The sequence below is a fragment of the Cyprinodon variegatus genome, unplaced genomic scaffold, assembly GCF_000732505.1.
Source record: "Cyprinodon variegatus isolate N-32 unplaced genomic scaffold, C_variegatus-1.0 Scaffold69, whole genome shotgun sequence".
NCBI lineage: Eukaryota > Metazoa > Chordata > Actinopteri > Cyprinodontiformes > Cyprinodontidae > Cyprinodon > Cyprinodon variegatus.
Genome location: NW_015150522.1, coordinates 273,121 through 299,437, shown reverse-complemented (window position 1 = coordinate 299,437; position 26,317 = coordinate 273,121). Strand labels below are relative to the sequence as shown.

The window sequence follows — 26,317 nt, the reverse complement described above, 5'->3', positions numbered from 1 at the left end:
TTCCCCTCTCTTTTTCCTCTTTTTTGGTTCCATTTTTGGATTTCCCTTTTCCTTCCTCTTCTTTTTTACAACAGCCATTTCCGGTCGTCTCTTTCCTATTTTGATGAGCAGAAATACACTTTGTGCTTCTTCCAATTCCTATTGTCTCTTCTTTCCCTTCCTCTCTTTCTGACTCACAATGTTGCTTTGCTTTGTTCTTACCAATAATAATGGCACCAGCGGAGCAATCTGTCCCTGGCTGGATGAACCTTGTGTTTAACAAGACTATGATGAGTAATTGACCATTTGTAGGAATGCCCATGTGACTGGGGGCTGATTGTCTATTATGCATTGCTGGGCAAGCTGGTGAAAACACACTGATTAACCACTGCTTAAATTGCATTCCCATTACGCGCCCGCCAGTGCACTTGAGTGAGGGGCCCGGCTGCCCAGCTCTTTGCACATTTATTTCCCCCCCAAGTGACACAACCATGAGGTTTCATGCATATGTATGAACTTTCCCGTATGAGAGCTCACTTGCCCGCTCATTTAGGTCTATCAAATATCATACATGCAGAGCTTATACACACACATACGGCTATGATTAAATGTTAAAGAGTTATCTTTGTGTAAGGACGGCTGATCTTAAAAGGTATGTGATGTGACCGGATTTTCTTCCAGATCAATCCAGACGTGAGTCATGACCATTCAATGAGTGTGAGAACAAAAGTCTGAATGTTTGAATCTGGTAAGCAGGGAACAAGCACCTCCTCAAGGATCTCAGAGGGCTTGGGCCAACCAGTGTGCTTTATTCACCTATAGCAAAGAGCTCTTGGCTTTTATGTTCCTGCCCTCTTGGTGGAGGAAACACATATCTACTGTTATTTAGATGTACATTTTTTGTACGTACACCATATTTTGCACCATACCAGAAGACAGATGGAAATTCTTCAGGACATCCTGGTCTCCTCAGTTCAACTTTTTAAAATCAATCTTTCCTGCCAGTACTCAAATTTAGTTAGTAGATACAAAGTGGGCTAGTACACAATATCATGTATTTTATGTATTTTTTTTCAGAAAGCCACACCAAAAATGTATCTGCCCTTTTTTAATGATTTTTGTAAAAGATCAGTGTTCCAGTATAAAGAAGTGCTTAACTTTTAAAGGGAAGAAAGTGCATTCAAGATAAAGAAAATCAAACTTCAAATCTATAGTGAATTTCAAAGTGTCGTGAACTTCAAGCCTCATGGTAAACTGGAAACATGTTAACATGGAGATATAAAATAAAACAAAACCTAATATACAAATCTATAAAAGTTATTTTACAAATAAATGGCAACTCTATCTTAAGATTTCATTCAGCTCATTACGATTTCCTTCTGTGATTTTTTTTTATTTCTCAGTATTAGGACTGGCCACTTTAGAAATATTGTTTTATCCTGCACTGGTGTTCTGCCCACACATGTCATGCATTGTGCCTAGGGCTGCAAGTTCCAAGGGAGGCACCAATAAATATTGGCTTATGAAAATTCATAGATATAGTAGCTCATCATAATTATGGCATATTCAAAATAAAATGTGCAAAGCATGTTATTTGATGTACGCAATGCACAAATATTTGTTCAAGAAATATATGGGCCTCACTCCAACTCTCATCCTGACCCTCTTCATGAGCCCAGTATGTAATTAAGTAGTAAAAAAAGATACACTGCTGGTGATACCTTAGTAAAGTCATGAATTAATTAATCCTAAACAGCTTGGCAACAGGAAAGCTAAAAAAAAAACTAAACTGAAGCAATCAGGGCTGGAAAAGGGCTGGAAAAGCTAACATGTAAATACACATAAATGCAACTTTTTTTGTTGACATAATTTTTTTTTTTAATGGCAATTAAAACACAAGCTTCTGGATATTTTAGACCTTATCTACACTGTACTTTGAATATTATTTTGTTTCATTTAACTTTACTTAACATGTCGTAAGACAGTTTTTTTTAGCGATATAAAAAAAAAATCAAAGAAAGCCATTAAAAAGAACAACAAAGCATGATACATTATTCCATGTTTAGCCTTCCAAAAAGGCTGAGAAGATTCATTATCAGAGATAAATGGTAGATCATATCATGCATCGCACTTTGCTGTAAGATTCAATACACATCCGTTAACATCATCTTCTGGAGATGTCTGTTAATATCCACTAAATCTAGAGCTTTGTTTATCGCATGTGAATGCACCGCATAAAAAGTAGAGGTAAGAGGGTGATATTTATTGGGGTCCTAGATGATGTTTATACTGTGCAATTAGAGCTTTATTCTGACAGCACTCAGGATGTGTCATACCTCTATTTCACACTTCCCTTTGTTGTATTTTATTCATTATACTGTATCTGTTTATTCATGATAGGTAAAACACAGTTAGCTTGTGTGAAATATATGGACAGTTGTTGGTGCAGAATTAATTCAAGATTTTTTCAAGAGTTTGATTTTTCATTTTATTGATTTTTGCTACTTTCAAAACATTAATATTGAGGCCATTTTTGGAAATAGATGGGGGAACCACACAATATTGAGGAAGGCATTGCCTTAAATGGGTAGCATCTTCCCTGATCTTCCTTTTATCAGATAATATACAACAGGAGTTTTTGTAGCATTAGCTTCACAGCTGGATGTGCTAATTCTAGCTTACTAGTGTAGTGGAGGACTGTTCACAGAGCTGCTGTTATCATTTAACTAACAAGATAATTTTTTCCTCCACTTCTCTTTTCATGCATCAGCATCATGGATACAAGGTCAGTGTTTTGCATCAAAGCCACATGATTTTCCTGGTTTTTTAAAGCAAAATAAACTCTAGAATAGAGTTAGTGGATGCAGGGGAATGCAGGTATAGATGTCCTAGTATGCAGTGCTAGTAATGCATACTGTTGCATACCAGCCCACTTACAGAACCGAATTAAATAGTCAGACTGCATACAACAAGATAAAATGATTTTAAAAAGTGCAAAGTATGTGAATGCCTTTACAAGGCACCGTATGTGATGGTGTGTTTGCATAATTGATTAACTAAATATAAAGGAAGCACAATTTAGCTGTTAAAAAGATGAACACAATAAAACAGAAGAAATCACAGGATTCCTTTAAAAGAGTCTAAGAACTCCAATTGTAGGAGCATTGTAAGGGTTGATGGGAACCATTGGAAAATACCACAAAAGTCACTCTGATTCCCCTGTGGAGCACTCCTGGCACAGCCCCCCGAGCTACAGGGCAAAGAGGGTCAGGGGTGGCTGGGAGGGTGGGACAGATTACGGCTAGGATGCTCACCAGGAACCCATCCAGCTTCCATCATCCAAGCACCTTGGACTCCCGTGTGCCATCGCCTTTCACACTGCACACACTCGTCCCCTCAGCCTATAGCCCCCGGGAACCCCAGCTTTCCTGATCGCCTCCAGCTCACATAAATCAGCTAATCCTCCTGCATTATTAACAGCCTTCCCTCTGAGATGTGGAGGGTGGGAGAGAGGGAGAGAAGCAGAGAGAAAAGGGGAAGAGAGAGATGCCGAGAGTGACAGAGAGAGCCCATGAAGCCTCCCTAAACAACCTGAGAAAGGAGAGTTTCTACCAGAGAGACAAATGAACGAGAAAGAGGGTAAAAGAAAAGAGGATTTCTAAAGGGAAGGAGATTTTTAAGGTTTAAGATAGTTTCAGGGCTAATTTTAAATTAGAGCCCTTCCCACAACAATTAGCAGTCCATTCCAGAGCAGAAACCTTCTCCAATATTAGTTCTAAAAGGAAAAAAAGACTTAAAAATGTACTTATCTTTACCAAACATAACTGTTAATGAACCTAATTACCAGTTGTCCTTATATTACTCTATTAACGGATATCATTTCCTTTCATACCATGTATGATACTTTCTTACGAAACTGGTAGTGCTGATTATAAAGCAAATACATGAAGAACTTCTTGGGAAGTTTAATGTTGCATACCACCCTTAGTGGGGACAGACAAAGCAAAGTAATTAGAAGCACTGGATTCACCCAATTTATATAAAACTCTATCAATACTACTTAAGGGTATGAGTTATTTAATCTTAAATATTTTTTATATCACTGGACATAGTTAAACTAATCTTGAATATTTGAATTGAACTGCTTTGAGATCATGTGCTGCGAATTGGTGCTACATAAATAATTTGAATTGAATTGAATTATTTAGAGCTAACACTGGTGTAGTTGTATTGGTTCTTAGAAAATCGTGCCATGTGGATCCTAATTGCCACCAATCTTTAACAGCAGAAGTCATTAATCCTATTATGGAATTAAAGTAGAGGGGGAACCCAGAACTGGGGAGTCCAGTATTGTTCATTTCATACTTAAACATCTATTTAACACATCCACTAAAAGATCTGTTCTACACAAGTATTGATTTTTTACCTCATGAAGTTGAGGTACTAACTAGTTTCATCACAGCTGTGTAGGTTGATGGAGAAAACAACTACACAAGCTTGTGCGTGAGCTAACGTGGGCCCAGGCAGAGGCCCCTGAGGATGGAAGCAGCCAACAGCAGGCTGGGAGGCAAAGCAAAAGCATGGAGGCCCAGTTGTCATGGGAACAAATGAGAAACGGTGCTCAAGGCAAGTAGGCTTTACAACAAACGATGGGCAAATGCATACGGTCAGCATGCTGCTCGGCAACAGCAGCCATTACAGCCTACCTGAAGCCTATATAAAGCCGGGCTCCTATTCACACACACTAAGACACACCTTGCCAAGAAATTCTATCTGGTTTCAATTGTTTGGCTGCTAAAAGGGAGGCGCAACCTCTTTGTACTCTTCAGGTAACTAATCTAGTCCATTAGCCACCATGTTGATTAATATAACTCCAGAGTGAGATGTTGTTTGGTTTCCTAACAACAAAATTGTACAATAATAGGATGTGGACAGGCTCTCATGCGCCAAGAAGTGATCTTGGTTTTAAAAATAGAAGACAATCAGCAACACCCAAACCATGTTGTCCCTTTGAATGCTTGGAATCCCACCAATATTTTCTCCTTAGGAAATGGACACTCATTCAAACTGCCCATGATTATTTCCCAGTGCATCACATTTCCTTATTCCTTCTTTTGATAAATGAGCCCAGGAAGTCTTTGGCCCTCTGTCTTGTTTTCAGACAGCTGCCTAAAGGGACGGATGGACGTGTCGTCTAGACAAGGACACTCGACAGACAATGAGCGGTGAGAGTGACAGTGAGAAGAGAAGAGAGATAAAGAGAAAATTGCAGGTGTGACTGCATCAACCTGCTCTCCACAGCTCAGCGATCAGGGAGCGCTGCAGAAAATGGGCCACAAGAAGCACGAATGCAAGGGAATAAACACACAACTCAAAAATCTTTGAAAAAGTCCAGACACACAACATGGTTGAGTTTTGGAAGCAGGGAGATATTTATGGGCAGAATTTGTGCCATCTGAAACTGAATTTGAATCGCTCTAACTTTGTCGCCATTTGAGTAACTAGAAATTAAATGCATTAGTTTAAAAATACATTTTGTTAAACTGATACTGAATTTTTGTGAAACTTAATCAGCTGCCTTTGAACAATGTATTTGGTTGTACTGGAAACCCAATTTTTCATTTGTTTTTTTTTACTTTCAGTCAAAAATTTTTATGCATATTTCTTATTGTTGCAAATATTTTTACCTGTTTGACCCGAAGTGTACTAATCCCAGTTGGAATGTCAGCTTTTGGAGATGTAAAATATACTAGGTATTAGAACAGGGTTCAAATCTGAGAATGGAAATAATATCAAAAACAGAATACACACAACTTCCCAAATGCAATGTTGACTTAACTTCACATTCATTCTTCCATAGGTGAGTTCATTTGAATAATTTTAAACTTATATTTACTCACTTTATCCTACACGCATTTTCAAAAATCTCGGATTCTGAGGTTTTCTTTTGCTTACAGCCTTCCGCAATTATTAATGCAGATTGGAAGTTGAATTTAGAGAGTTTTAAATATTGGCTTCTGTCCTCTTGAAGACATGCTGATGCAGATTTTAAAACATGCTTAAACCTACTCTCTAGCTTCAAAACTGATTTCTATTGCTAAAAAAATCTCCCCAAAGCATGATGATGACTCAGTAATTCCTTGTGGAAATTCTGATCTGTTATTTTGTGTCCCAATATACCTTTTAAAAGTTTAGCCTAAGCTGTGTTATGAATATACCCCTTCTATCAAATTTGTTGGAAAGAAAGTGGTTCCTTTCTCACCTAATAGGTAGTTGCCACATATAGATAACATAAAAAAATAGATCTAATTTTGAGAATTCCCTGTGCTCACTATTGTCTAATATTTTCAGTAATTTAATTTTGATCCATTGTAACCTCCCTAGAACCTATGGCTCCAAAGGTGTGGACACATTTAAGAGCCACTCAATATGTAAAAAAAATAAAGTCAACCAAATAATCCCTATTCAGTCACTTAGTGGCGGCATGTATTTCTAGGAAAACTTAAATATGACCACACTGTGAAAACAAGTGAAAAGAATACAGACTTACCAAGTAAAAACATACTGAGCAAAATGCCTTTTGGTACAAAAGTTTCACCTCCACTTCAGATTTAGTTTTTTTTGTTTTACTCAAACTCTCCTACGAAGATTATATCCCAAGCTCTGTCCAGGAATTATGATGTCCACAAAAAAGCAAGGCAAAATTTCCACAATCGTATTCACTTCTAAATATGACTGGGTTTTTTAAACATAGAAAAAGTGGCCCTGACCGAGGGACTGTACACACTAGCAACTCCAGACAGACTGCATATGTTATCCCAAAGGGTTGCTGACTAACCAAGCCTTCTTCCTCACAATAAAACACACTAGGAATTTGAAATGGCTACTAAAGTGGGGGGGATTTCCTTCAAACAGTCAAAGCCATATTGAAAGCATTTGTGCAACTGGTAGCCAAATTCTTCCTTAGAAACAATTGTTGCATTTTTTTTTTTCCCTTTTCATTCTTGAGGGGGTTGATGGTAACATCTATCTGGTGGGTGGCTTGGCTGATCAAGAAGTGTACTCAAGCTAGAGTGAGAAAGAGAGAGCAATCAGGCAGTCCAGTGCTGGAGCTGTGCCCGATGCAGGGGTGGGGGAAAGTGCCAGCAATGCACGCCCCCGACACTCTCCACACTGCGTGCCTGTGGAGTGAGCTTAGTGGATGTGGTCAGTGCGGGGGTGGGAGAAGTGCAAAGCAAGAAACAGTTGGAAGCTTGGGCGGATGGATGGAGGAAGAGGGTGAGAAGGGACTCTTTTGATCCACGGCAACATCCAGTGGGGGGCAAGAGTGGAGAGTTTAGAGTAGATAAGTGTGAGAGCAACTGTGAGAAAGTTCCAATGAGGAAGAGCATGTGGGAGCTGCCGAGCATATGCAAGCATCTGTGTGTGCGATTGTGAGTCCATATGGTGACTGTCTTGACAAAGTTGACAGCCTGTGTTTGCAAAGTTAAGCTGGTGGTCAACTACTCATTCACTACCAGAATGATGACAGGGTAAAGACAGTGAAGGCAGGCTGGAGATCCTTCTACAGATGTACAGTGCAAATACTATTAACCTGGAGAGGTCAAATTATTCATCTCAACACTTTGCCCAGGGCGTAATACAAAATGCAAGATGACCTCATTGGGACTAGAGGTCCTTCTTCTAAATAAATTTGCTGGATTAATCAGACTTGGCAATAACTGAATACATTACTTTGAGTGAGTTCAGGCCTTAAAGGAAACACAGTGAAACACAAAAGAAATGCTTCTGAGATGTATTTATTATGGTGAGTATCAACCAATTTATCAAAAAATTTGCCATGTCAAATAATGTCTAATACCATTTGACTGTTAATAACTCCATAAACACAACACTCATCTTGATATGTACAGCTGTTTAAACTTATTTCAAAAAGTGCTAATACCCTTTCCCCTTTTTCTTATTTGGTCATTGTAAAAATGCCCATTACGACATATATAATTATGATGCAATGTTGCTGAACAGCACAGAAAAGTTAAAGGTTGAGGATAAAAAAAATTAATTTCAAAAACTGTACAAGTAAATACCTGAACAGTAAGATCTTCACTTCTATTCACAATATCTGAGTCAATACTTTACTGAAAACTATTTATATGAACTGTAAATGGCCTGTACTTATATATACTGCTTTTTCAAGTCAGAAGACTTGACCAAAGCACTTTTCACACTACATTCACTCATTCATCTGTTAGGTAGGGGGGATTGAGGAGGCCCATGGTTAGGGTTAGGAAAGGGGGAAGCACGTGACCACAGTTGTCCAGGCTACCATCACCGGGTCGGGTTCGGTCGCTCGTTCCCTGTTTCGACTATGTGCTGCACTGTAGTCGACCAAAATCCCGGACAATTATGAAATTCCCCCCATACATTTTATAAGGTATTAAAGTCTGACATGTCCGGGAAAAAGAGGACGTGTTGTCACCCTACCATATCAACAATTTTGATGTTTCAGTGAGTGAGTGTTTGTTGCTATGATGTGTCTTTGCTCAACAATTTCGCTCGTTGTAATCCAACCAATCAGCACACAGCTCATCTAAATATTCATGGGCATACCATAAAAAGAAAAAAAAAACTGTTGTTTCATTCTAGGCCTTTTAACCAGGCTTGCATTAGGGCTCATAGAACAGCAAATATGCCATTTTCAGCCCAGCCAATGTTACACACCCTATTCCAAGACCTTATGCACCAAATAAACTATATAATCATTCTATGACCCCTTTAAATCTTCATTTGATTCAAACTAGAGGTTCAAAACTTCAGTCCTAAATGGTTGTTGGCCTGTTTCTTTTAAATGCAAGACATCTGAAACAAATGGTAGTGTGTAACCAAGTTGTGAAGAACCTTGTTCAATGATTACATTCTCTCCTGATTTAAGCCATTTCATTGTAGCTGGTAGTATGCTGATAAGTCTTAGCATTCGAAGGTTTAAATATCTGCCCAATCTTTCCATTTACTGAAAGCTTCCATCTCAGGGCTGTAGAAAGGACTACATATGCCACAATGCAGCCTCCACCATGAGTGACTGTGGTGTCTACAGGATCTATAATTTTTTAAGTTATTTTCTAGGTTCTAGTGGGATTTAGTTTCATCATTTTAGAAAGTAGGCAGACAGGAAAATGATTAGAGAGAAGAGAAAGAAATGTAGCAGAGGCCAGGACTCAAACCTGCAAGGTACGCATCCAGGACCAAAGCCTCTGAACATGGGCTGCACACTATACCCAGGCACCACTGCCCCGCACCCATATAGGATCCATCTTGGCCAAAATGTTAAGTTTTGGTTTCATCTGACAAAACAGCAAATTTTCCAACTTTTCTGTGTCCCCATGATGACCTTGTGGCAAACTGTTAAGAGAATGTCTGCAAGCCTTTCAATGGAAACGACTTTCTTCTTCCATAATAAGGCCTTTATTGCAAATATGGTTTTCCTGTCCATATATCCTAACACCTGAACTAAGAGATTCTGCGGCTCCTGCATAGTTACTATGGTTATCTGATGAACACTCTCAGACATTTTTTTCTATTTATGGACAATGGGTAAAACAGTCCCCATTGACATTGTGTCATTGTGGGTTATGGTTTATTTGGGTAGATGTGCAGTGTTTTTTGTTTGTTTTTTTCATTTTGAGGATATTCATTTCAACAGTGATATAATAATAACAGTGATAAATAATGATCTATATATAAATTGTGATCGATTTCAATATAAAATATGTCTAATGAATTTGTTAATTATTCATCTGAACTCTGATCCAGAACCTCACTGATATGGTCTTGGCACTGATGGCTGGCTTAATTGCTCATTTCATTCAACTGTCTAACTGCCCTGTTTCTCATCACTGCTCATCTGATCCATCAGCTCCTGGTTCTATTTAAGCTGCTTGGTCCCAGCCATCAGTACCAGATTGTTCTTGGGCCTTTGCTGTGAGATTTTTCCAGCATTACTAATAGCCATTGATTCTGCCTGTCCCTGTTCTGATCTGTTTGCCTGACCTGTCTTCAGATTCTGTTGGATTCTACTGTAGACTGAACCTGGATCTGCCTCTTGACTTCACCCTCTGGATTATCCTGCCTTCCTCTGTCATCTGCTTGGACCTGATCTCCTGTCAGTTCTCTGTCCTTTAAGTCTTCGGCGTCCGGAACTCTGTGCAGCAAGCGCTGCATCTTGTCAGCTGACCGGCTGGTATCAATCGCGTTTTCTGGGCGCGTTCTGAGTTACCTGCCTCCGGTGCCCTAGCCGCTGCTGCTGCAGATGCGCAAACCATCCGTTGTTGCTTTAATAAGCGCTTTTTAAGTTATCCCTTGCCTAAACACTGGGTGCCTCTGTTCTGAGTCATTACAGATATAGGCAGAAGAATGAATTTAGCTTATCAACCTCTCATTTTCAAATAAGCAATGATGGTAGCAGGGCTGACTATTTAAAAGTTAAGGGTTATGTTTAATTAGGGTTAAAGTTATAGTTTAAAGTTTAGCTTTTTCCCCCGAAAGCCATATTTTAAATAGATAGAAAAATACTAATCATTAACACTGAGTGATAAGGACTGCTTTAATCATGAACTATGTTTTAGCTATATTGTCCAGGCCTAATATATGCTCTCAGCCCAACAGTCTTCTTCATTTGCAAAACAATATATATATATATATATATATATATATATATATATATATATATATATATATATATATATATATATATATACTGTATATATAATTGTTGTTCTATCATTACAGAGACATGCAAATGAAGGAGGAAGTAAATGATCAGGAATAGATGGGAGATTAATAGTTGAAGGGTGTGCATAGGTTTTGTCTCATTTAAGTGTGCAAGGTGGGAATTGTCAAAATGCAGAAGTTTACTGTCATCTAATTTCTCTTTGCCAGCAACATAAATTTAATAGAACATAGAATGAAAGAGGATACAATGAAAGGTTGGTCTACTATGCCTTATTCTGCCTCTTTAAATACAATGTAGTAGGAGAAACATTATAGTGGCTCCCATTTTTAGCTTTTTACTTTCTGTTGAAAGGTGGGTTTCTCGGTAAAGGACCTGAATGTTACTTCCATCAGCATTTCATTACAACTGATATTTATTTAGGTCTTGTTCATAAGCCTTTCTTAAACACTGAGCATAAAAAAGGTGAGATTTTGCTGAAATCTTTTAGTGGTTTAACAAGTATCATTTTTAACCTTTGTTACATGAGTTTATTTTAGGGCAATGCAGTGGCTCCCAATTCTGTACTTCCAAGGCATTAAAAGGTGATCAACTTTAAACGTTTATCCACATGTGAATGTTATCCCCGTTTTATTTTGCTTCCCCTCACTCGCATCACATCTCTCGTTTTTCAATCCTTTCTCTTTTATGGTGTGCACGTTAAACTTATGAGCAAACACAGACGCGCGCACAAACAGAAAAAGAGCCGCCCACAGCTGCGTCAGGCCATCGCTTTAACAATCCAATCTGTTTTCTTTCCCATGATGTTTCCCATTGGCACAGGGAGGAGAAAATCAGATTTACTCCCCCACAGGGCCCATGCAGTTGCACTGATATGGAAAATGATTTCAGTGCTGCTTGAGCCATAAACATTATTTTGGGCTCCCCCCCCCCCGTTAATGACACATTTCTTCCCAGCATTGTAGAGCTCACAGAGGAAGGGGTGAGTGTAAGAAGGGGAGGAGGAGGAGGAGGAAAAGGGAGATGAATCCTCCAGGGCCCCACATACAACAGGGGAGTCCTTCACCTCTCAGACTGCATCCTGACTGTGCTCACTCCCACCTCTTTCACACACATGAACACACAGGCAAGAACACAAACAGCTAATCAACCACTTTGGAGTTTAAGAGCCGGCTGTCAGGAAACAACTGAATCTAAGAGATATTTCTCACCTCTCTATATGCAGTACCTTTTTCGTATGTTATCACATTGCAACCATAAGGTGTTGCATGTATTCGGTACCCAGGAGTTAATACTTTGTGAATCCACTTTTTGATAAAATCACAGCAGCTACTCTTTTGGGATATGTTGCTAGCAGCTTTGTAAATATTGGGTCTTAACTTTTTAACCCTTCATGTAAATATAGCTCCAACTCAAACATGTTAAGATGCCTGTCAATCTTTACAAGCCAGAGATTTTTTATCTGTCTAGTTTTGAACTTTAACTGGGCCGTTTTAATTTACAACTTCTTTTAATATAAACCCTTCCATTATAGCTATAACTGTTACATACATTTTGCTGTCCTGCAAATCCCACACTTGTTCTTCAACCATTGGCAGTTTATAAGGTATTCCTCTTTGCTGATGAAAACTATCCCCAAAGCAAAATGCTGACGCCACCATGTGGGACCTTATTTATGTTTTTTTTCTGGGTTTCCAAGAATAAAAGCAAAAAGCTTAACTTTAATCTTATGTACCCAGAGCATGCTCTTGTACCTATGTTGTGGCTTGTGGCAAACTTTAAAACAGACTTCTTAAAGCTGCCATTTAACCATTGGTTTCCTATTATGAATCATCAATAAAAACTTGAATATTTTTAGACTCTGTCACTCGTAGCCTCTTCTGTCGACAAATCCTCAAATCATTTCCATTAACACGGATGTTCAGAGTTTATGATTTTGTTTTAGAAACAATTTCCATCTTAAACATGTCCGGAACTTTATTCTCAACCTGTCTTGTGTATTTTCTTTGTGTTCATCATGTGGTTTGTTCACTTTGTCTTTTTACTAACAAACCACAGCTGCATTTAAACCGAGTTCCCGCTACATACTGGCAATTAGGTTGCCTCTGAAGACGATTGGTTACACCAGATTTAATTAAAGAGTTTCAGAGGACTAATTGCATATGCATGATGCATCTTGTATTTATGTGATATTCTGAGTTGGTTTCTAAGATGCATTTTCAGTCAAACCTGCATAACTAGAGCAACAAAATACATTAAAGCTACACCACCATAATATTGGGGTGTGCTTTACTGTTAATGCAAATGACAGTTTTTAGTTTTGTTACTCTTGTTGACTTACTTGCAACAAGAGTAACAAATTGAAACTTTTCACCTGGGTTTATTATTTAGCCACTTGGACCTGGTCATCATGTGGTAGATGCTAATTTACACCCCAAATAATGTCAATAACATCCCCACTGATAGATGTTCTAATACAATACAGTCAAAAACTAAATCTGAAAACTGTTCAAAGGGTATGAATACTTTTGTGAGTCCCTGTTTCTGGATGTCACAATCAAACACATTTGGCTCAGAGCAGCCTAACCACACTTCTGTCATCCAGCCTTCATTCATTTCATCATTGTAAGCGCACAGTCCCTGTTTTTACCCCTTTAACGAAAATATAACATTTATAAGTTCCACACACTTTCTGCTGGAGGCATATTGTCAAAGATGGGATCCCATTCCAGCCTTGAGCTTTAAAAGCAAGTCATTGTTCTGAATATGATGAGATAAAACAGGGCAATAAAAAGGCTCTAAACCTCTTATTTGGCTTCTAACAAAACCCATCTGCAGAGCTAAAAGCAAGGCAAACACAACACTGCCGATGTGTACATGATTAAAAAGGTCATTTTTTTGATGATTCCCTCTAAAAACCGTAAAACCGTTTTTTCCCGGTCAGCTAGTTTCACTGGAAACATGCAGTGGAATGACATGGATCTGGTTTGTTTTACACGGTATGACTGAGGTTTATGTGGAATGTTCCGACAATATATGGGTGACTAACCGTCAGCTGCGTGCCAAGCAGGTCACGGACAGACTTGTCTGGTGGACAGGGGAAAAAGGCAGATTAAAAGAAGTACTCAGCATTATACTCTCTAATTAGTCCCCTGTTAACTTTTGAACTTAATTGCTTAATTGAGATGTGATCAGACCAGGCAGGTTTTCCCTCCCTCGGGGTGACCATACGGCACCAGTTTTCGCTGCCTGGCACAGTAGGTGGCTGTTTCTCCCTCTTGTTATGCGCCTTTGTCTTCTGCAGCATCCCACTACTCCGGCAACGAGGTGCGGCGATGCAGCACAGGAGGCAGTAAAACTGTTTTGTGAGTGTGTTTTGGCTGTGATTGTGCCACATATGCTGGTGCCACATCAAAGCAGAGTTTTGACTACCCAGTCCTGGGTGGTCTAACCCTCTCCTCTTTCTACTCGCGCAAACCTTGCTAGGTAGGTACTCTTTGGAAAAGTAGCGTTTGGATGTGGGTGGATGTTGCCTCACCACAGGCGAGTGTTTTCTGCAAAACTTGGAAGTCAGTTTGCTTTGGAGGACTGCATGTAGGGGGAGAATAAAAGCCTGCTGCAATACATACACAGATAAACACACACACACACACACAACCTCACAGGCGTCACATTAGTTGAGTCTCCACATCCACTTGGGTTGATATATAATGATACGCAGAACACCACATAAATCTGCAAGCAGCTCGAGTCACTGGAGCAGATTTTGCCTGCTGTCTTTCGCTTTTTCACTTTCATCCTCGCGTCTCCTTCTGCTCCTTTGAGCCCCATCACTCATTCCCCTTCTCAGTTTTCCCTTTCCGTCCTCACACCCTCTCCATCACTCTGCCTCCTTCTCATGGTGCTCAGCTCCATATTTCTGTCCTCCCTCATCACCTCAATCTCTTCTCTCTGTTGGCGTCACTCAAATACTAAAGAGTGAAAACACTTCATATATTTGAGGGCCTTTTTTTTAACCCACCCTCCTTTCCTTTCACTTGTCCCAATTGCACTGTGTTTCCTTGCTTTTCTTTATTTGGGAGTGTAGTGAATGTCTTATTTGATGGGTAGTCATAGGCTCTTCCTCCCTCCTTTAGGTAAATCAACCCGCTTTCATTCAAAAGACAAACAGTGACTTGTCAGAATGTCATGTTCCCCGTCTGTCCTCCCATCCTCTGCCTCAGTCTTTAATCTGCAGCCCGGCGCCTCCTTTAGGTCACACAGGGCAGTGCTGGACATCAAGGCCTTGCTTCACTGCTGTTCTCTACTTTCTCTTGAATCGTCTTGTAATATGATAAACTCCTGGAGTTGCATGCTTGAGAAACAGAAGGCAGCTCCCTGCTCTGGCTTTTTTCTGTCTGATGTAGACTGTCAGAGGAACAGAGGCAGAAAAGCAAAGATAACAAGTTGGGAACCAACCCGCTATCGTTCAAGGTCTTTCCACGGCCATGAGTGTAATTTGCTATATGTTCAGAAGGAGAACAAAGGAGAAATGTTTAATTCTTGTGGCTCACGCCAAGATGAATGCAAGGCAGTTTTGCTCTGATAACCTGAACCAATGAGGCACCTGGGAAGCCAAGGCCAAACATTATACATTACCTTGTGAAGAACACAGAGTACAATGCAACTGTTAACCTTAAACTTTGTGGATTTTAATTAAGCTTTTATGTAATAAACCACCACAAAGTGATGGCAACTTAGAACATGATAAAGGTTTATGGAATTCATTATCAAGTATAATCTAAAAGTGTGACCTGCATTGGTTTTCAGGTCCCTTTGCTCCAAGACCATTACATAAAATCCAACACATTAGTCTGCTTTGAAATTCCCCAACATAGAAAAAAATCTCCCTCCAAAGGTAATTGAAACAAAGAAAAAATAAAGCTGTCCTGTGAACGCCTTTGTTAGACAACACTAAAGAACAAACAGTATCATGAAGACCAAGAAACACATCAGACTAATTTCTCAGTCCAGGCGTTGGCTTTTTTCAATGCTGCTCAGGAGTAGGCATGATCAGAGATCAGGCCAAGTGGGGTCAGTGCAAAAGAGGCTATAAATGTCTATATGTACTGACAGGTTAGGAAATAAGAGTTTTGATCAAATAAGCTGCCAAGAGGTCCATGGCAACTCTGGAGGAGTTGCAGCAATGCTTATAGAGAGAAAATCTTATGCAAGAGACACATTTAGTCAAGTGATCCACAAATGAGGCAGAATAAAAAAAACGTGTTAAAAAGCCATAAAATCTCTATCATAATCCCTGTAGAGAAAAAATGCATGTGAAAGACTTTAGTCCAGTTAGAAGAGATTAAAAAATAATACTTATCACCTGTATGTAAGCCAACTATATGCTAAGAACTGTCACTGTACCTGGTGCACAGCAAACCACCCTCACAGGGAAGCATGGTGGTGGCAGAATCATGCAGTGGGGATTCTTTCATTAACAGGGGCAGGGGGTTTGGTTGGAATAAAATCTTTAAACCTTTTTCAGAATTCTATTTTTTTTAAAAGAGTAGAAAAGAACATTTAGTTTTGCATCCTATTCACAAAATCCAAAAAGAAGATATAATGAAATATGTAGCTGTAACATGGTAACATGTGAAGGAAAAAAATCCTGAGCAGGGATGAACATTTTTACAAAGAACTTTATAAAAATATATTGCTTCTCCAATTCTTTTTTCAGGGCAAAGGCTCCAGGTCCAACTAATCTGCTTCTAGGCTCATATAGATATTTTCCTTCCTCCCGTGGTAACTTGTCTTCTTAAACGTATACAAGTTCAGTTGTGCATTGAACAGATTAATGGATCCCTTCTGACAAAATAGGATTTAAAGCTGAGGAATGTCTTCCGACCACTGATAATTGTTGTCTGTGGAATTCTGTCTTATGGAGTCATACATTTAGGGAAGGTCAAACAAATAGGAGAACTTCCTGCAGTCTATACAGATGACAGCTGGTTATCTTTATCTAAACATAAATTTTTTTTTAAATAAAACAGAGAAGCTAAGGTTATCTAGACAGGCTTTAACAGCTGTGTGTATGTGTATGTGTGTGTGGTGTTTAAAAAACATCTACTGCTCATTAAACTCCTAGATAAGTTGCTCTACTAAAATAGACTACTAACTTTCTAAAAAAAATCTAATTAGGTCTCCTGAATATCCCCCCTTTCAATGTTAAACTTTGTCTAAATCTAAGACATTTAGTTATATGAGTACATTTTTAAAATGAGCAGCACATTTTTTACCATCATATTACATTTTATGCCTAATTTGCAAACCAATTAGTACAGTATGCAATATAAAAACAGCAGTTTTAAGAATCAGATTATTAAAGACAAACATTTTTACTGAAATAAATACTACATTTTTGAATTTTATTCACATGGCCATTATAGAGCACATTTAAAAAAAAGATATTTCAAATTTAAATCATGGCTGCACAATATCATTAAACCTGTTAATTTTCCATACTGTTTTCCTTTTCCTCATCCTTATGTTGGAGTCATCAGAAGTTTTAGCCTAAAGATTAAATTATGATGCTGTAAGCATCATGGCCAGTTACTCCATTGCAAAAGCCATATTATTATCAATGGGAATTACAATTAAGAATGCAATTAAAATAAAAGCTAATTAGTCCGATATAATTATGATTGGTACATCCTATACCATGACTTCCTCAAAATGTAACTAATCCCTGACTTCAGGATTTTTTTTACTTTGATTTTATGACAGCAATTATTGAATGAAGAATAATTTGTTATTGTTTGGAATGTAAAATTAGTTTACAGTTTTTAATAGACAACCTTTTAACCATTGTTTTTCTCCAAGCGGCTAAAAGATGGCATGTAAATGAAGTTTAGAAGCTTGACCTACTGTGTGGAGGCTGGTACGTATTAAAGTTAGCTTAAACTACTACCAGTAAAGCTTATTATTGTCTTCCACCTCTATAGGAGTATTTACAGTATAACAGATCATGTCAAAAAATATGAGGTTGTTTTTGTTTGTTTTATTTCAGAGGCAATTATCATATTAACTAAATCATTAAATAGGTCAACTGATGATGATGAATTACAGGGGAAAAAATACTGTCCTTAAATGAGAAGATTGATTTTCGGATAAAGAAATAGCATAATTTATATAATTATTTCATTCCAGTTCAGGTGTGATGATGGAGAAGGAGAGAAAGAGGGGAAGAAGAGTGACAAAAAAGTGATAAATAAAACGCAACAGGTTGGTCTACTACTAGGAGGAAGAGTAGGAACAGCCATTTGATACCAGGTGATTCCTTAATATTTGTTATATTGAAAACATTAGCAAGATGTGTATTCTAATCAAAACTATTAAATAATGCATGTTTGACAATATTAGTTAGAGGCAGACAGAAAGACACAAGTTCAATGATGAATATATTTTTGGATAAATTGCACTTTTAAGACTAATGAAAAATATCTTTTATTAATACTTAAGTAGTATTGTCCTGAAGTAGCATCACTCTTACATGAAACTGACACTGCATTGTAAACACTGTTAGAATTATAGTTTTTTATCTATTTATTTTTTTATATGTTACTTGGCACCGGTGGGGTGGGGGTGGGGAGTAGTTCCAAATGGGCTAGGGCCACCCTTGGGTGGGAAGGTAATCACTGCTTACATAGGACAGAAATGGCCCCTTGTTTTCCAGGACAATTAGGACTGCTGGTCAGAAACCAAAACTCTCAGGGGTTACTCAAAGGTCCATGAATTAAGCAAAGTGCCAATTGATGCATGATTTTAATAATTGAACAGGATTATAACATAGTTAAAACTTGAAAAAAGTTGATTTAGCATGGAATTGGCCCTTTAAGGGTGAATCTGCATGTTATATGTAATAGTCCTTTCCACTAACTGCTAACTTTGTTTTATAGGGAAATGTATGTTAATGGAAAACTTGCAGGATTATATGAGGGCTGTAACATTTGATCAAACTTAACAGATGTGCTGCAGCTGCCGATTTGATCTCCCTTTGCATATTCTCGAAAAAATTAAATAAAAACACAGGCCTATCATTTGAAAAGACTAAAGTAGACCACACACATTCTAGAAATAAAACAATGTATTTTCTTAACAGGAAAGCTCTACAACATTGTTAAACAAAAACTACAAATCCCAGAGTAACTATTTAACTGTCTTTAAGCTTTATCCTATACTTATTTCTTATTGTTGAAGGTTTAAGGTTGCTCAAAGTGGTGGAGCTATGCTTTATGTTCTGTAGATAGACGATAGTAATATACGTTAAGCAATTTAGAGACCCTGTTAAATGAAACGGTCAGTTTGATTTAAAAGGAGCCATGCAGAGGCAGTGCAGATGAACCTCTGTTGGGACTTAGCATATTCACGGGAGAGCAAGAGCTTTCAACAGGTTATCACACGTCAGAGACAGAGCCAAGCTCCTTCTAAGAGTTGGCAGAGGCCATAATAGAGAGAAAATAAGGGGAGGCGGAGGAAGGAGGGGACGGGCAGGGAGGGAGACTAAAGAAGAGTTATTAAAGTGATGTGAGGCAATGAGGGGAACAAGCTCCAATGAAATGTTTTGACACAGAAAAAAGCAAATGTGACACAGACACTTAAACACGTGTTCAAAAGCAGGCCAGTGACATTTCTCTCTTTCCGTCTTGCGTCTCTTTCTGCTTGCTTCGGCACACATTGCACAAGTGGTAATTGATGCTCCAACCTAAACTGCTCATCCATTACGGCTTTGATGGAATAACATGCCTTCAGACGGTAAGGCTGGCTACTTTTTTTTTACTTGATTGTCCCGCTGCTGCATAGATCTACAACCATCATTTAAGCATTGTCCTCAGCCACACCGCATTAGTACCAGCATTTTTAACTCCAATCGCCAATGTGATGTGTTCCCTATCAGCTGCAGTGTACAAGAATTGGTCTGTGTGTGGGTTTTGAAACTCTTACTGTATTTGCTCTGGCACAGCGCTCTATTGTGGTGCTAGGCCTAGATAAGAGAGCAGTTATGTCAACATTGGGTGCTGTGAAGGAGCCGCCTGGTCTTGTTGACATTCTCCAACACTGCTTATTTACTCTGACCACAGAGTTTGGCCATCATCGAGGCCTTAATGCACTGATGACCAGAAGACTCTAGGAGTGGGGTCTCCTACTGTATCTGACCAGTAATGGGTCTCTTATTCTCAGACAGGAAATCAAAAAACATTCATTCAAATAATTCTAAGTTTATAGCTGAATGTTATTTTCTTTTATCAAGGGACAAACATACACAGACACATTGAATCAAGCATCATGAGTCTGCATATTGACTTTGTGCTGAGCAGTGCTATCAGTACAGTAAAGAGGTAGTGAAGCAATCTAGTTATAATTAGGATAGGGGAGGAGACTAAAGATCTTGATTTCAATCATCCGATCTCATAAAAATAGTAACTGGAACTTCTGCTAAGCTGCTTTGTTTCCTCACCTTGCAAAAGTATTTTACCTTTTTTTGTCTATTATAACCACAAACAAGTAAAAAAAAATTTCAACAACACTTGGTTGTAGTTTTGCCAGTGATTACTTCACACTACCTGACTGCCTTCAGGTCTGTTTGAGATTCAAACATATATTATATGTATTTTATATAAAAAAATATAACTAATTTGCAGTCATTTGTCCACCTCGCCCTGCTGACTGACTGCAACTACAGCTGGCTGAAACAGACATCAGGGGTAAATTTGTGAGAAAATCATCAAATACACCCCTGGTTTAACCCAATTAGAATGGCTTCCATGGATATAGAACCAAATACCTTTTTATTGTCTTTGATTATTTTATCTTTTCTTTCACTTTTTATTTCTCATGCTCTCCATGTATTTTTATTTAGCGCTTACTTGTTTTACAATGTAGCACTTTTGATTTGTTTAAATATAAAGTACATTACAAGTCCAAAGTATTATTATTATTATCATTATTATTAACAATACATTCTATAGCTCAAGATCACTTTTTCTAGTGGAACATTGATTTCACCTTTATATCCATTTACAATGCTATAATTTTGTTGTTGATCGCATGAAAATAAAATATGAAGAAAGTTGGTGTTTTTCAGCTGAACACTTTTTTTTAAATGTTCTGTGAATACAGTATATATATACTTCTGCAAGATACTGTATTTCAACCTGGGGGGACTCACACAGAGAAAGGTTGCAATAAGTAATTATTAAATTTATTCATACAGGTAACACAATCATACTCTTCAAAATATTTCTATCTAAGGAAAACCAGCTGATTGCATCGACTCATTGACTCTCTGGAATCCTTCGCACTGAGCATGCATGTAGCAACAGTGGAGAGGAAAACTCCCTTTAAACAGGAAGAAACCTTCAGCAGAACTAGTCTCTGTGTGAGCGGCCATCTGCTGTGGCTTACTGGGGTTCAAGGTAACAGAAGCAGATAAAGACATAAACAAAATAAGTTATTTGACGCTCAGGCCCTGGCAGAAGACTTTGATGCTGTGAATCAACATAGACCTGGATGAGTAACCTAGAAAGGGATTAGAGTAGTCTTCCCCCATGGCTTGTACACTGGTAGTGGAATAAGCCAGAGTAGGAGTAGGACTGAGAATGAGGGAGGAGATGGGGTGGAAAGTTTGCTTGCATACAGGAGAAAGAAGCTGGACCAAGAGCTTAATGAGCTGATTGGCTGGAGCTGAATGAGGTTTATCGCAGGTGGTTCATGTGGAGCTGAGTCTTCCAGATTGAATGTACTCTTAAGCTGTCTTTTCCTTAGTTTTTGCATTTTTCTTCAACCCCTTTCCTCCCCTTCTTCAGCATAAGGGTGAAACTTCTATGACCACAGCTTTATCCTCAACAAACAAAAAGAGATAAGATTTATAGCTTCCACCCGAGGGAAGAAGGAGCATCAAGAAACTTAAACACTCAACCACTACAATATGCATAGACTGACATTCTGACTTCAGTGTGACCTCAGCACTGAAATGTGAAGCGGACCTGATTAGCAGGTTTTCTTCTAGCCAGAACTTTTTTGTCACACAAAATCAGGCCATTTATGCAAAATTGGTAAAAATAATGTGATTAGAACTGGTTTGAAATATTTGTCAACTACTGGCACACATTCTTATTTCAAACAAAATGATGTGCGAATATCAACTAAAACTAACTCACTACGATGAAGCATTTTCTTCACAACATCTGGAAACACTTGTTCATTTCAGCTGGTTTATATATTTCTTTCTACCTTTCTGTTTGGAATTAACTTAACATTAAATATAAAAGCAACAAGCAGAAAGAAAAAAAATGAAGGATAAGAAAAAAAAAGAAATGAAAAGCGACAAATGGGAAATTTCCTAAGAAAATCCATAAATCAAGTAAAGCAGGCAGGGGCAGTCTGAGGCCTCACCGAAAAGCCAAACTCTTGCTTTTTCTAACAGCCAAAGCTAACCACCCTCTTCCTATTACATGAACACAAATACCAACACGGACATGTGTTTTCTGCCTTTGTATTTGAAAAGCACAGTACCCCCAGACGTTGTTAACAGCATATGAACAAACAAGCATAAGTTTTAAATGCTTTCTACATCTTAGCCATAGACAGTTATATTTTTAGCATTAAAATTAACTTTTTAAAACACAAACTCACAGGTAAAATGAAATATTATGAAATATGAAATAAATCTCAATATTTAGCCCTTGACATATCTTAATTGGTTAAGTTTAAATCTGTTTTCCATATCAAATGTGTTTAAAGTTTAAATACCACTATATCATGCAGGTCCAGTACAGTCTAGGGAAACTGAAGGAAGAATTAAATATTAATATTTTCGGTTATTTAATTTCACTTTCATGCTTTGGATATATAGAACTTATTTGAACAGTGTTGATATTGATACTGTTGAAAATGACATGTTATAAAGTACAGTGTTGGGAATTTGCACTTAATGTTTGAATAAATATGCATTATGAAGCAATGTTAATGTATACTGTATTAGAAGTATTTTGGAAAAATACACTGAATTAAGTGGGAATGTCTAAGGCAAACACTGGGATGCATCAAACGCAGGGATGCCAGGATGCTCTGACACTTGGACACCCAGACGTCTCCGATGCTCAAACGCGCCCCAGGACCTCTCAACACTGCTTGACCCCGTCCCCCATAGACTTTGTATGTAAAGCAGATGCTTTGACACCCAGAAACTGTTCGGTGTGAACGCACCTTAAGGCTCACTACTCGGCCTGGCTGCTGCACAGTAGCATGGTTTGATGGCAAATTAGCTGCTCTCATAAAATCCCTTTCAGTCTGGACTGGTCCGAGCTTCAAAAGCGCGCATGGAACAAACAGGCACCCAGAAGTAAATCCTGTTCCTTTTCCAACACAGAAGCACATACCTCTTGCAGAGGGCAGGGTGTACTGCTGCACAAACAGGTAAGGAACTGGTCTATAAAGAATTTGCAACATGTTTAGTTTGACAAATCTGTCAAATGGGCTGTCAGCACTTAATGTTCTTAAATTTTTAACTAAAATGCACAGGACTCTATATGTGTCCTATGGAAGGCTGATCCCCTTTGCAGTAGGGTTGCAAAGCTGAAAAGGCTCCGTTGGAGCGGGAGAAACATGAGCCGCTGTGCAACACAGACCCAAAGACCAGTGGACTGACGGAGATCCAAAATGACTTAGGATCTGCTTTCATTCTGAATGTTCGCCATCTGCTTGGAGGGAAAGAGAGACTGTAGAGTAGTAAAAAACTCTGTCAAGTGACAGATGAGACAGTGCAAAAGTGTGTGCGTGCTTTCGGTGTGTACTGATGCATACAGTGTTTCAGTATTGATCCTCAAAGCATCTCCACTTTCTGAAAGACGATCTGTCAAATGGGAATACACACATTTACTCATACACACTAAAATCTGAACACAAAAAACCTTAAAGACTAAAAATGACCTAAATTATAATCATTTACTTAATCTTGCAGGCATCAGCAGCCCCAGTTCTCTATCCCATGCAGCTGCATAGTTTACCAGTGGGAAAATTTGATTAACCATCCAGTTTCAATTATTGCATAGCTCTACAGTTGCACTCCACTTAAGATCCAGAAACCTTTCAGTATCACTTCTTCATCGAAGCAGCTTAGTTTTATGTAAGTTATCCTGAAAAAGAAAGAAATATAACAATTTTGCTTAGTTTAATTGACTGTTATAAAAAAAGCTCTATATAGGAATGTAGGGTGGTGATATAGATGACATTACATAATGTACTTAATAAGGCTAGCTGAAGTAGTACTGGTCAATAGGGTGTGGTGATAGTACAGTTTTAAAGTATCCCAGAAAAAGGAACAGTATTACTTTAAATAGAATCATTAAAAGTGGCCTTTAATGTGGTGTCAGTCACAACACAACAACACACATTTTGTCAAAAGGCATACCTTGAATTTGATTTGATTAATTGAGATATGAAATTATATAATTTGATATATACATAGATAATTTTGTTCCATCTACTGATATTTAATTATGTTTACCTTAACCCATTATTTTGTAAGTCAAATTAAGGCTTCATGGTGTTATTTACAGCCCTTTTGTAAATTATGTAAGCTAAATGTATCAAAAAAGAATCTAAAGCTTCTGAAATCTTCAGAGACTCAAGAAAAGAGTGAAGCAGCCAAAGTGGCACGCAAAAAACATGAACACACATTTCTACATCTGGTCACATATCAGTGAGGTTGGAATAAATGCCCGACCCAAGGACATGGTAGTCTCGTGAGACCATCCTGATCTCGCAAGCTTTCAAGATTTCACTTGCTAATCAGTCTGGAGACTCTCCGTTGAAGAAAATTTGGAGCCGTTCACCAAACGAATGTCCAATCAGCGTTGGCTTTGAGGCGGGTTGAGGTGTGACGCAACAAGAAGCGTGACAGTTCAGTCTAAAGAACATGGCGGCTTCAGCCGATGAAACTAGCGTTAGCGTGGCTATCGAGCAAGTTTTATCGGAATTACACTGTATTTCTTCACTGAAAGAAGAGCAAAACACTGCTCTGGAGGCTTTTCAAAGAGGAAAATATGTTTTTGCTCTTCTCCTGACTGGTTTTGGCAAGAGTTTGATCTATCAATTGGCTCCTCTTCGTCGTCGCTCTGTTACGTCATATGTTTCGTTGATCTGATTGGTTTATTTGGCCTGTCTATCACCAACATAGGCCAATCAGCTAACCAGTATTTTCGCCCCTTCCCAAAATTACTTCTACGGAAGGTTAAGGACATGGTAGTTTAAAACAAACCTACAGCTTTTCAATTTTAAGACAACAATGTAAGTCATTAAGCCACAGTTGTGCATTAACTAACTTTGGCTGGATTTTTAGGGGAACCTTCGAAGCACTGTCCACTCACATCTTGGATTTTTACAACAGGGGTCTCAAACTCAAACCCTTGAGGGTCAGCATTCTGCAACTTTAAAGCTATGTTCACACTGCAGGTCTTACTGCTCAATTCCAATTTTTAATTAAATATGATTCTCTTGCGTGGTTGTTCACATTTCCAAATATATGTGACTTGTATTTGGCACAAGTCAAGTGTCCCGCTCGCACAGTAGAGACAGAATGATTTCACAAGCAAGGGTACTCTATATTTAAAGAAGTAAACATGGGTGGTAGTGCCTTAACACATCTTGTTGCAACCTTTCGTTTCTTTCCCAACCTCAGCCAGTACATTAACAATACAATCTTCTCAAGAAGGATTGAAAATAAAGAGTGTTTTACACAAAAGTGTCCCCCATGGTTGTTGTTTTTCTTCCCTCTTCTGCGTAGCAAGTCGCAGAATAGTTACCTTTGTTGAGTATTAATGGTGTTCAGGTCGGCTGTTTAGACATAGGACGCTTTTGAAAAGATCAGATACGTATCGGATTCAGGACCACATAGCCAAGTGGCCTGGGTCGCATTGGAAAAAATCGGGCGTGTTGTTCAGACTGTCATAAAATGGACAGGTACAGGTCACAAGTGGGTAAAAAAATCGGATTTTAATCACTTCAGGCTTCTGTGTGAACGTAGACTTAAATGTTCCTTTGCTCTAAACACCTTCATCAAATAGCTAAACTAAATCAATAGCAGCAGTAAAGCTCTGCTAATGAGCACATATTGGAATCAGGTCACATCTAGAAGTTGTAGGACACCACCCCACAAGGATTTGAGTTTTAGACCGCTGGTCTCCATAAACTTTGTAATATGAACAAAGTTAGTAAAGAAAACTTATATCAAAAAGGAGGGCATGTGTTTCTTACAATAATATTTGGGCCATGTTTTTATTAGTTAATGTGAATTAAAAGATCATGAAAATAGGATGTCGAATTCACAACATGATGCTTAGATTGTTACAAATAACACCATAGCAAATCTTTGGGTCTTCATCTTGAAAGTGGGGACCCCCCTGCATGAATTGTTTACACCTGATGAGGCTGATATACAGTATTTGAGAGGATTGTTGAAAGAAACTTGGAGTGATTGTGAACCTTGACTTGGCAGTAAATTATTTGCACAATAAGCATCAATATTTCAGAATATTCTACTCAATGATTTTAGTGATCTTTTGACCCCTGAGG

At 38.4% G+C, this 26,317-nt stretch overlaps 1 protein-coding gene across 5 annotated transcripts in view; it reads right to left on the bottom strand.

The window, feature by feature from the left end:
* The window catches only part of LOC107083174 (BAH and coiled-coil domain-containing protein 1-like), an 86,100-nt gene that overhangs the window by 43,198 nt on the left and 16,585 nt on the right, over positions 1-26,317 (bottom strand). Inside the window, exon 1 of one of the 5 annotated variants that reach the window (XM_015372177.1) lies at positions 6,530-6,557. The exons of the other annotated variants lie outside the window; for them this stretch is intronic. Within the exon in view, the coding sequence (XP_015227663.1) occupies positions 6,530-6,542 (13 nt within the window). The 5' untranslated portion in view covers positions 6,543-6,557. Of the gene's footprint in view, positions 1-6,529; positions 6,558-26,317 lie in introns of those variants that run through there. 5 annotated transcript variants of the gene reach the window in all.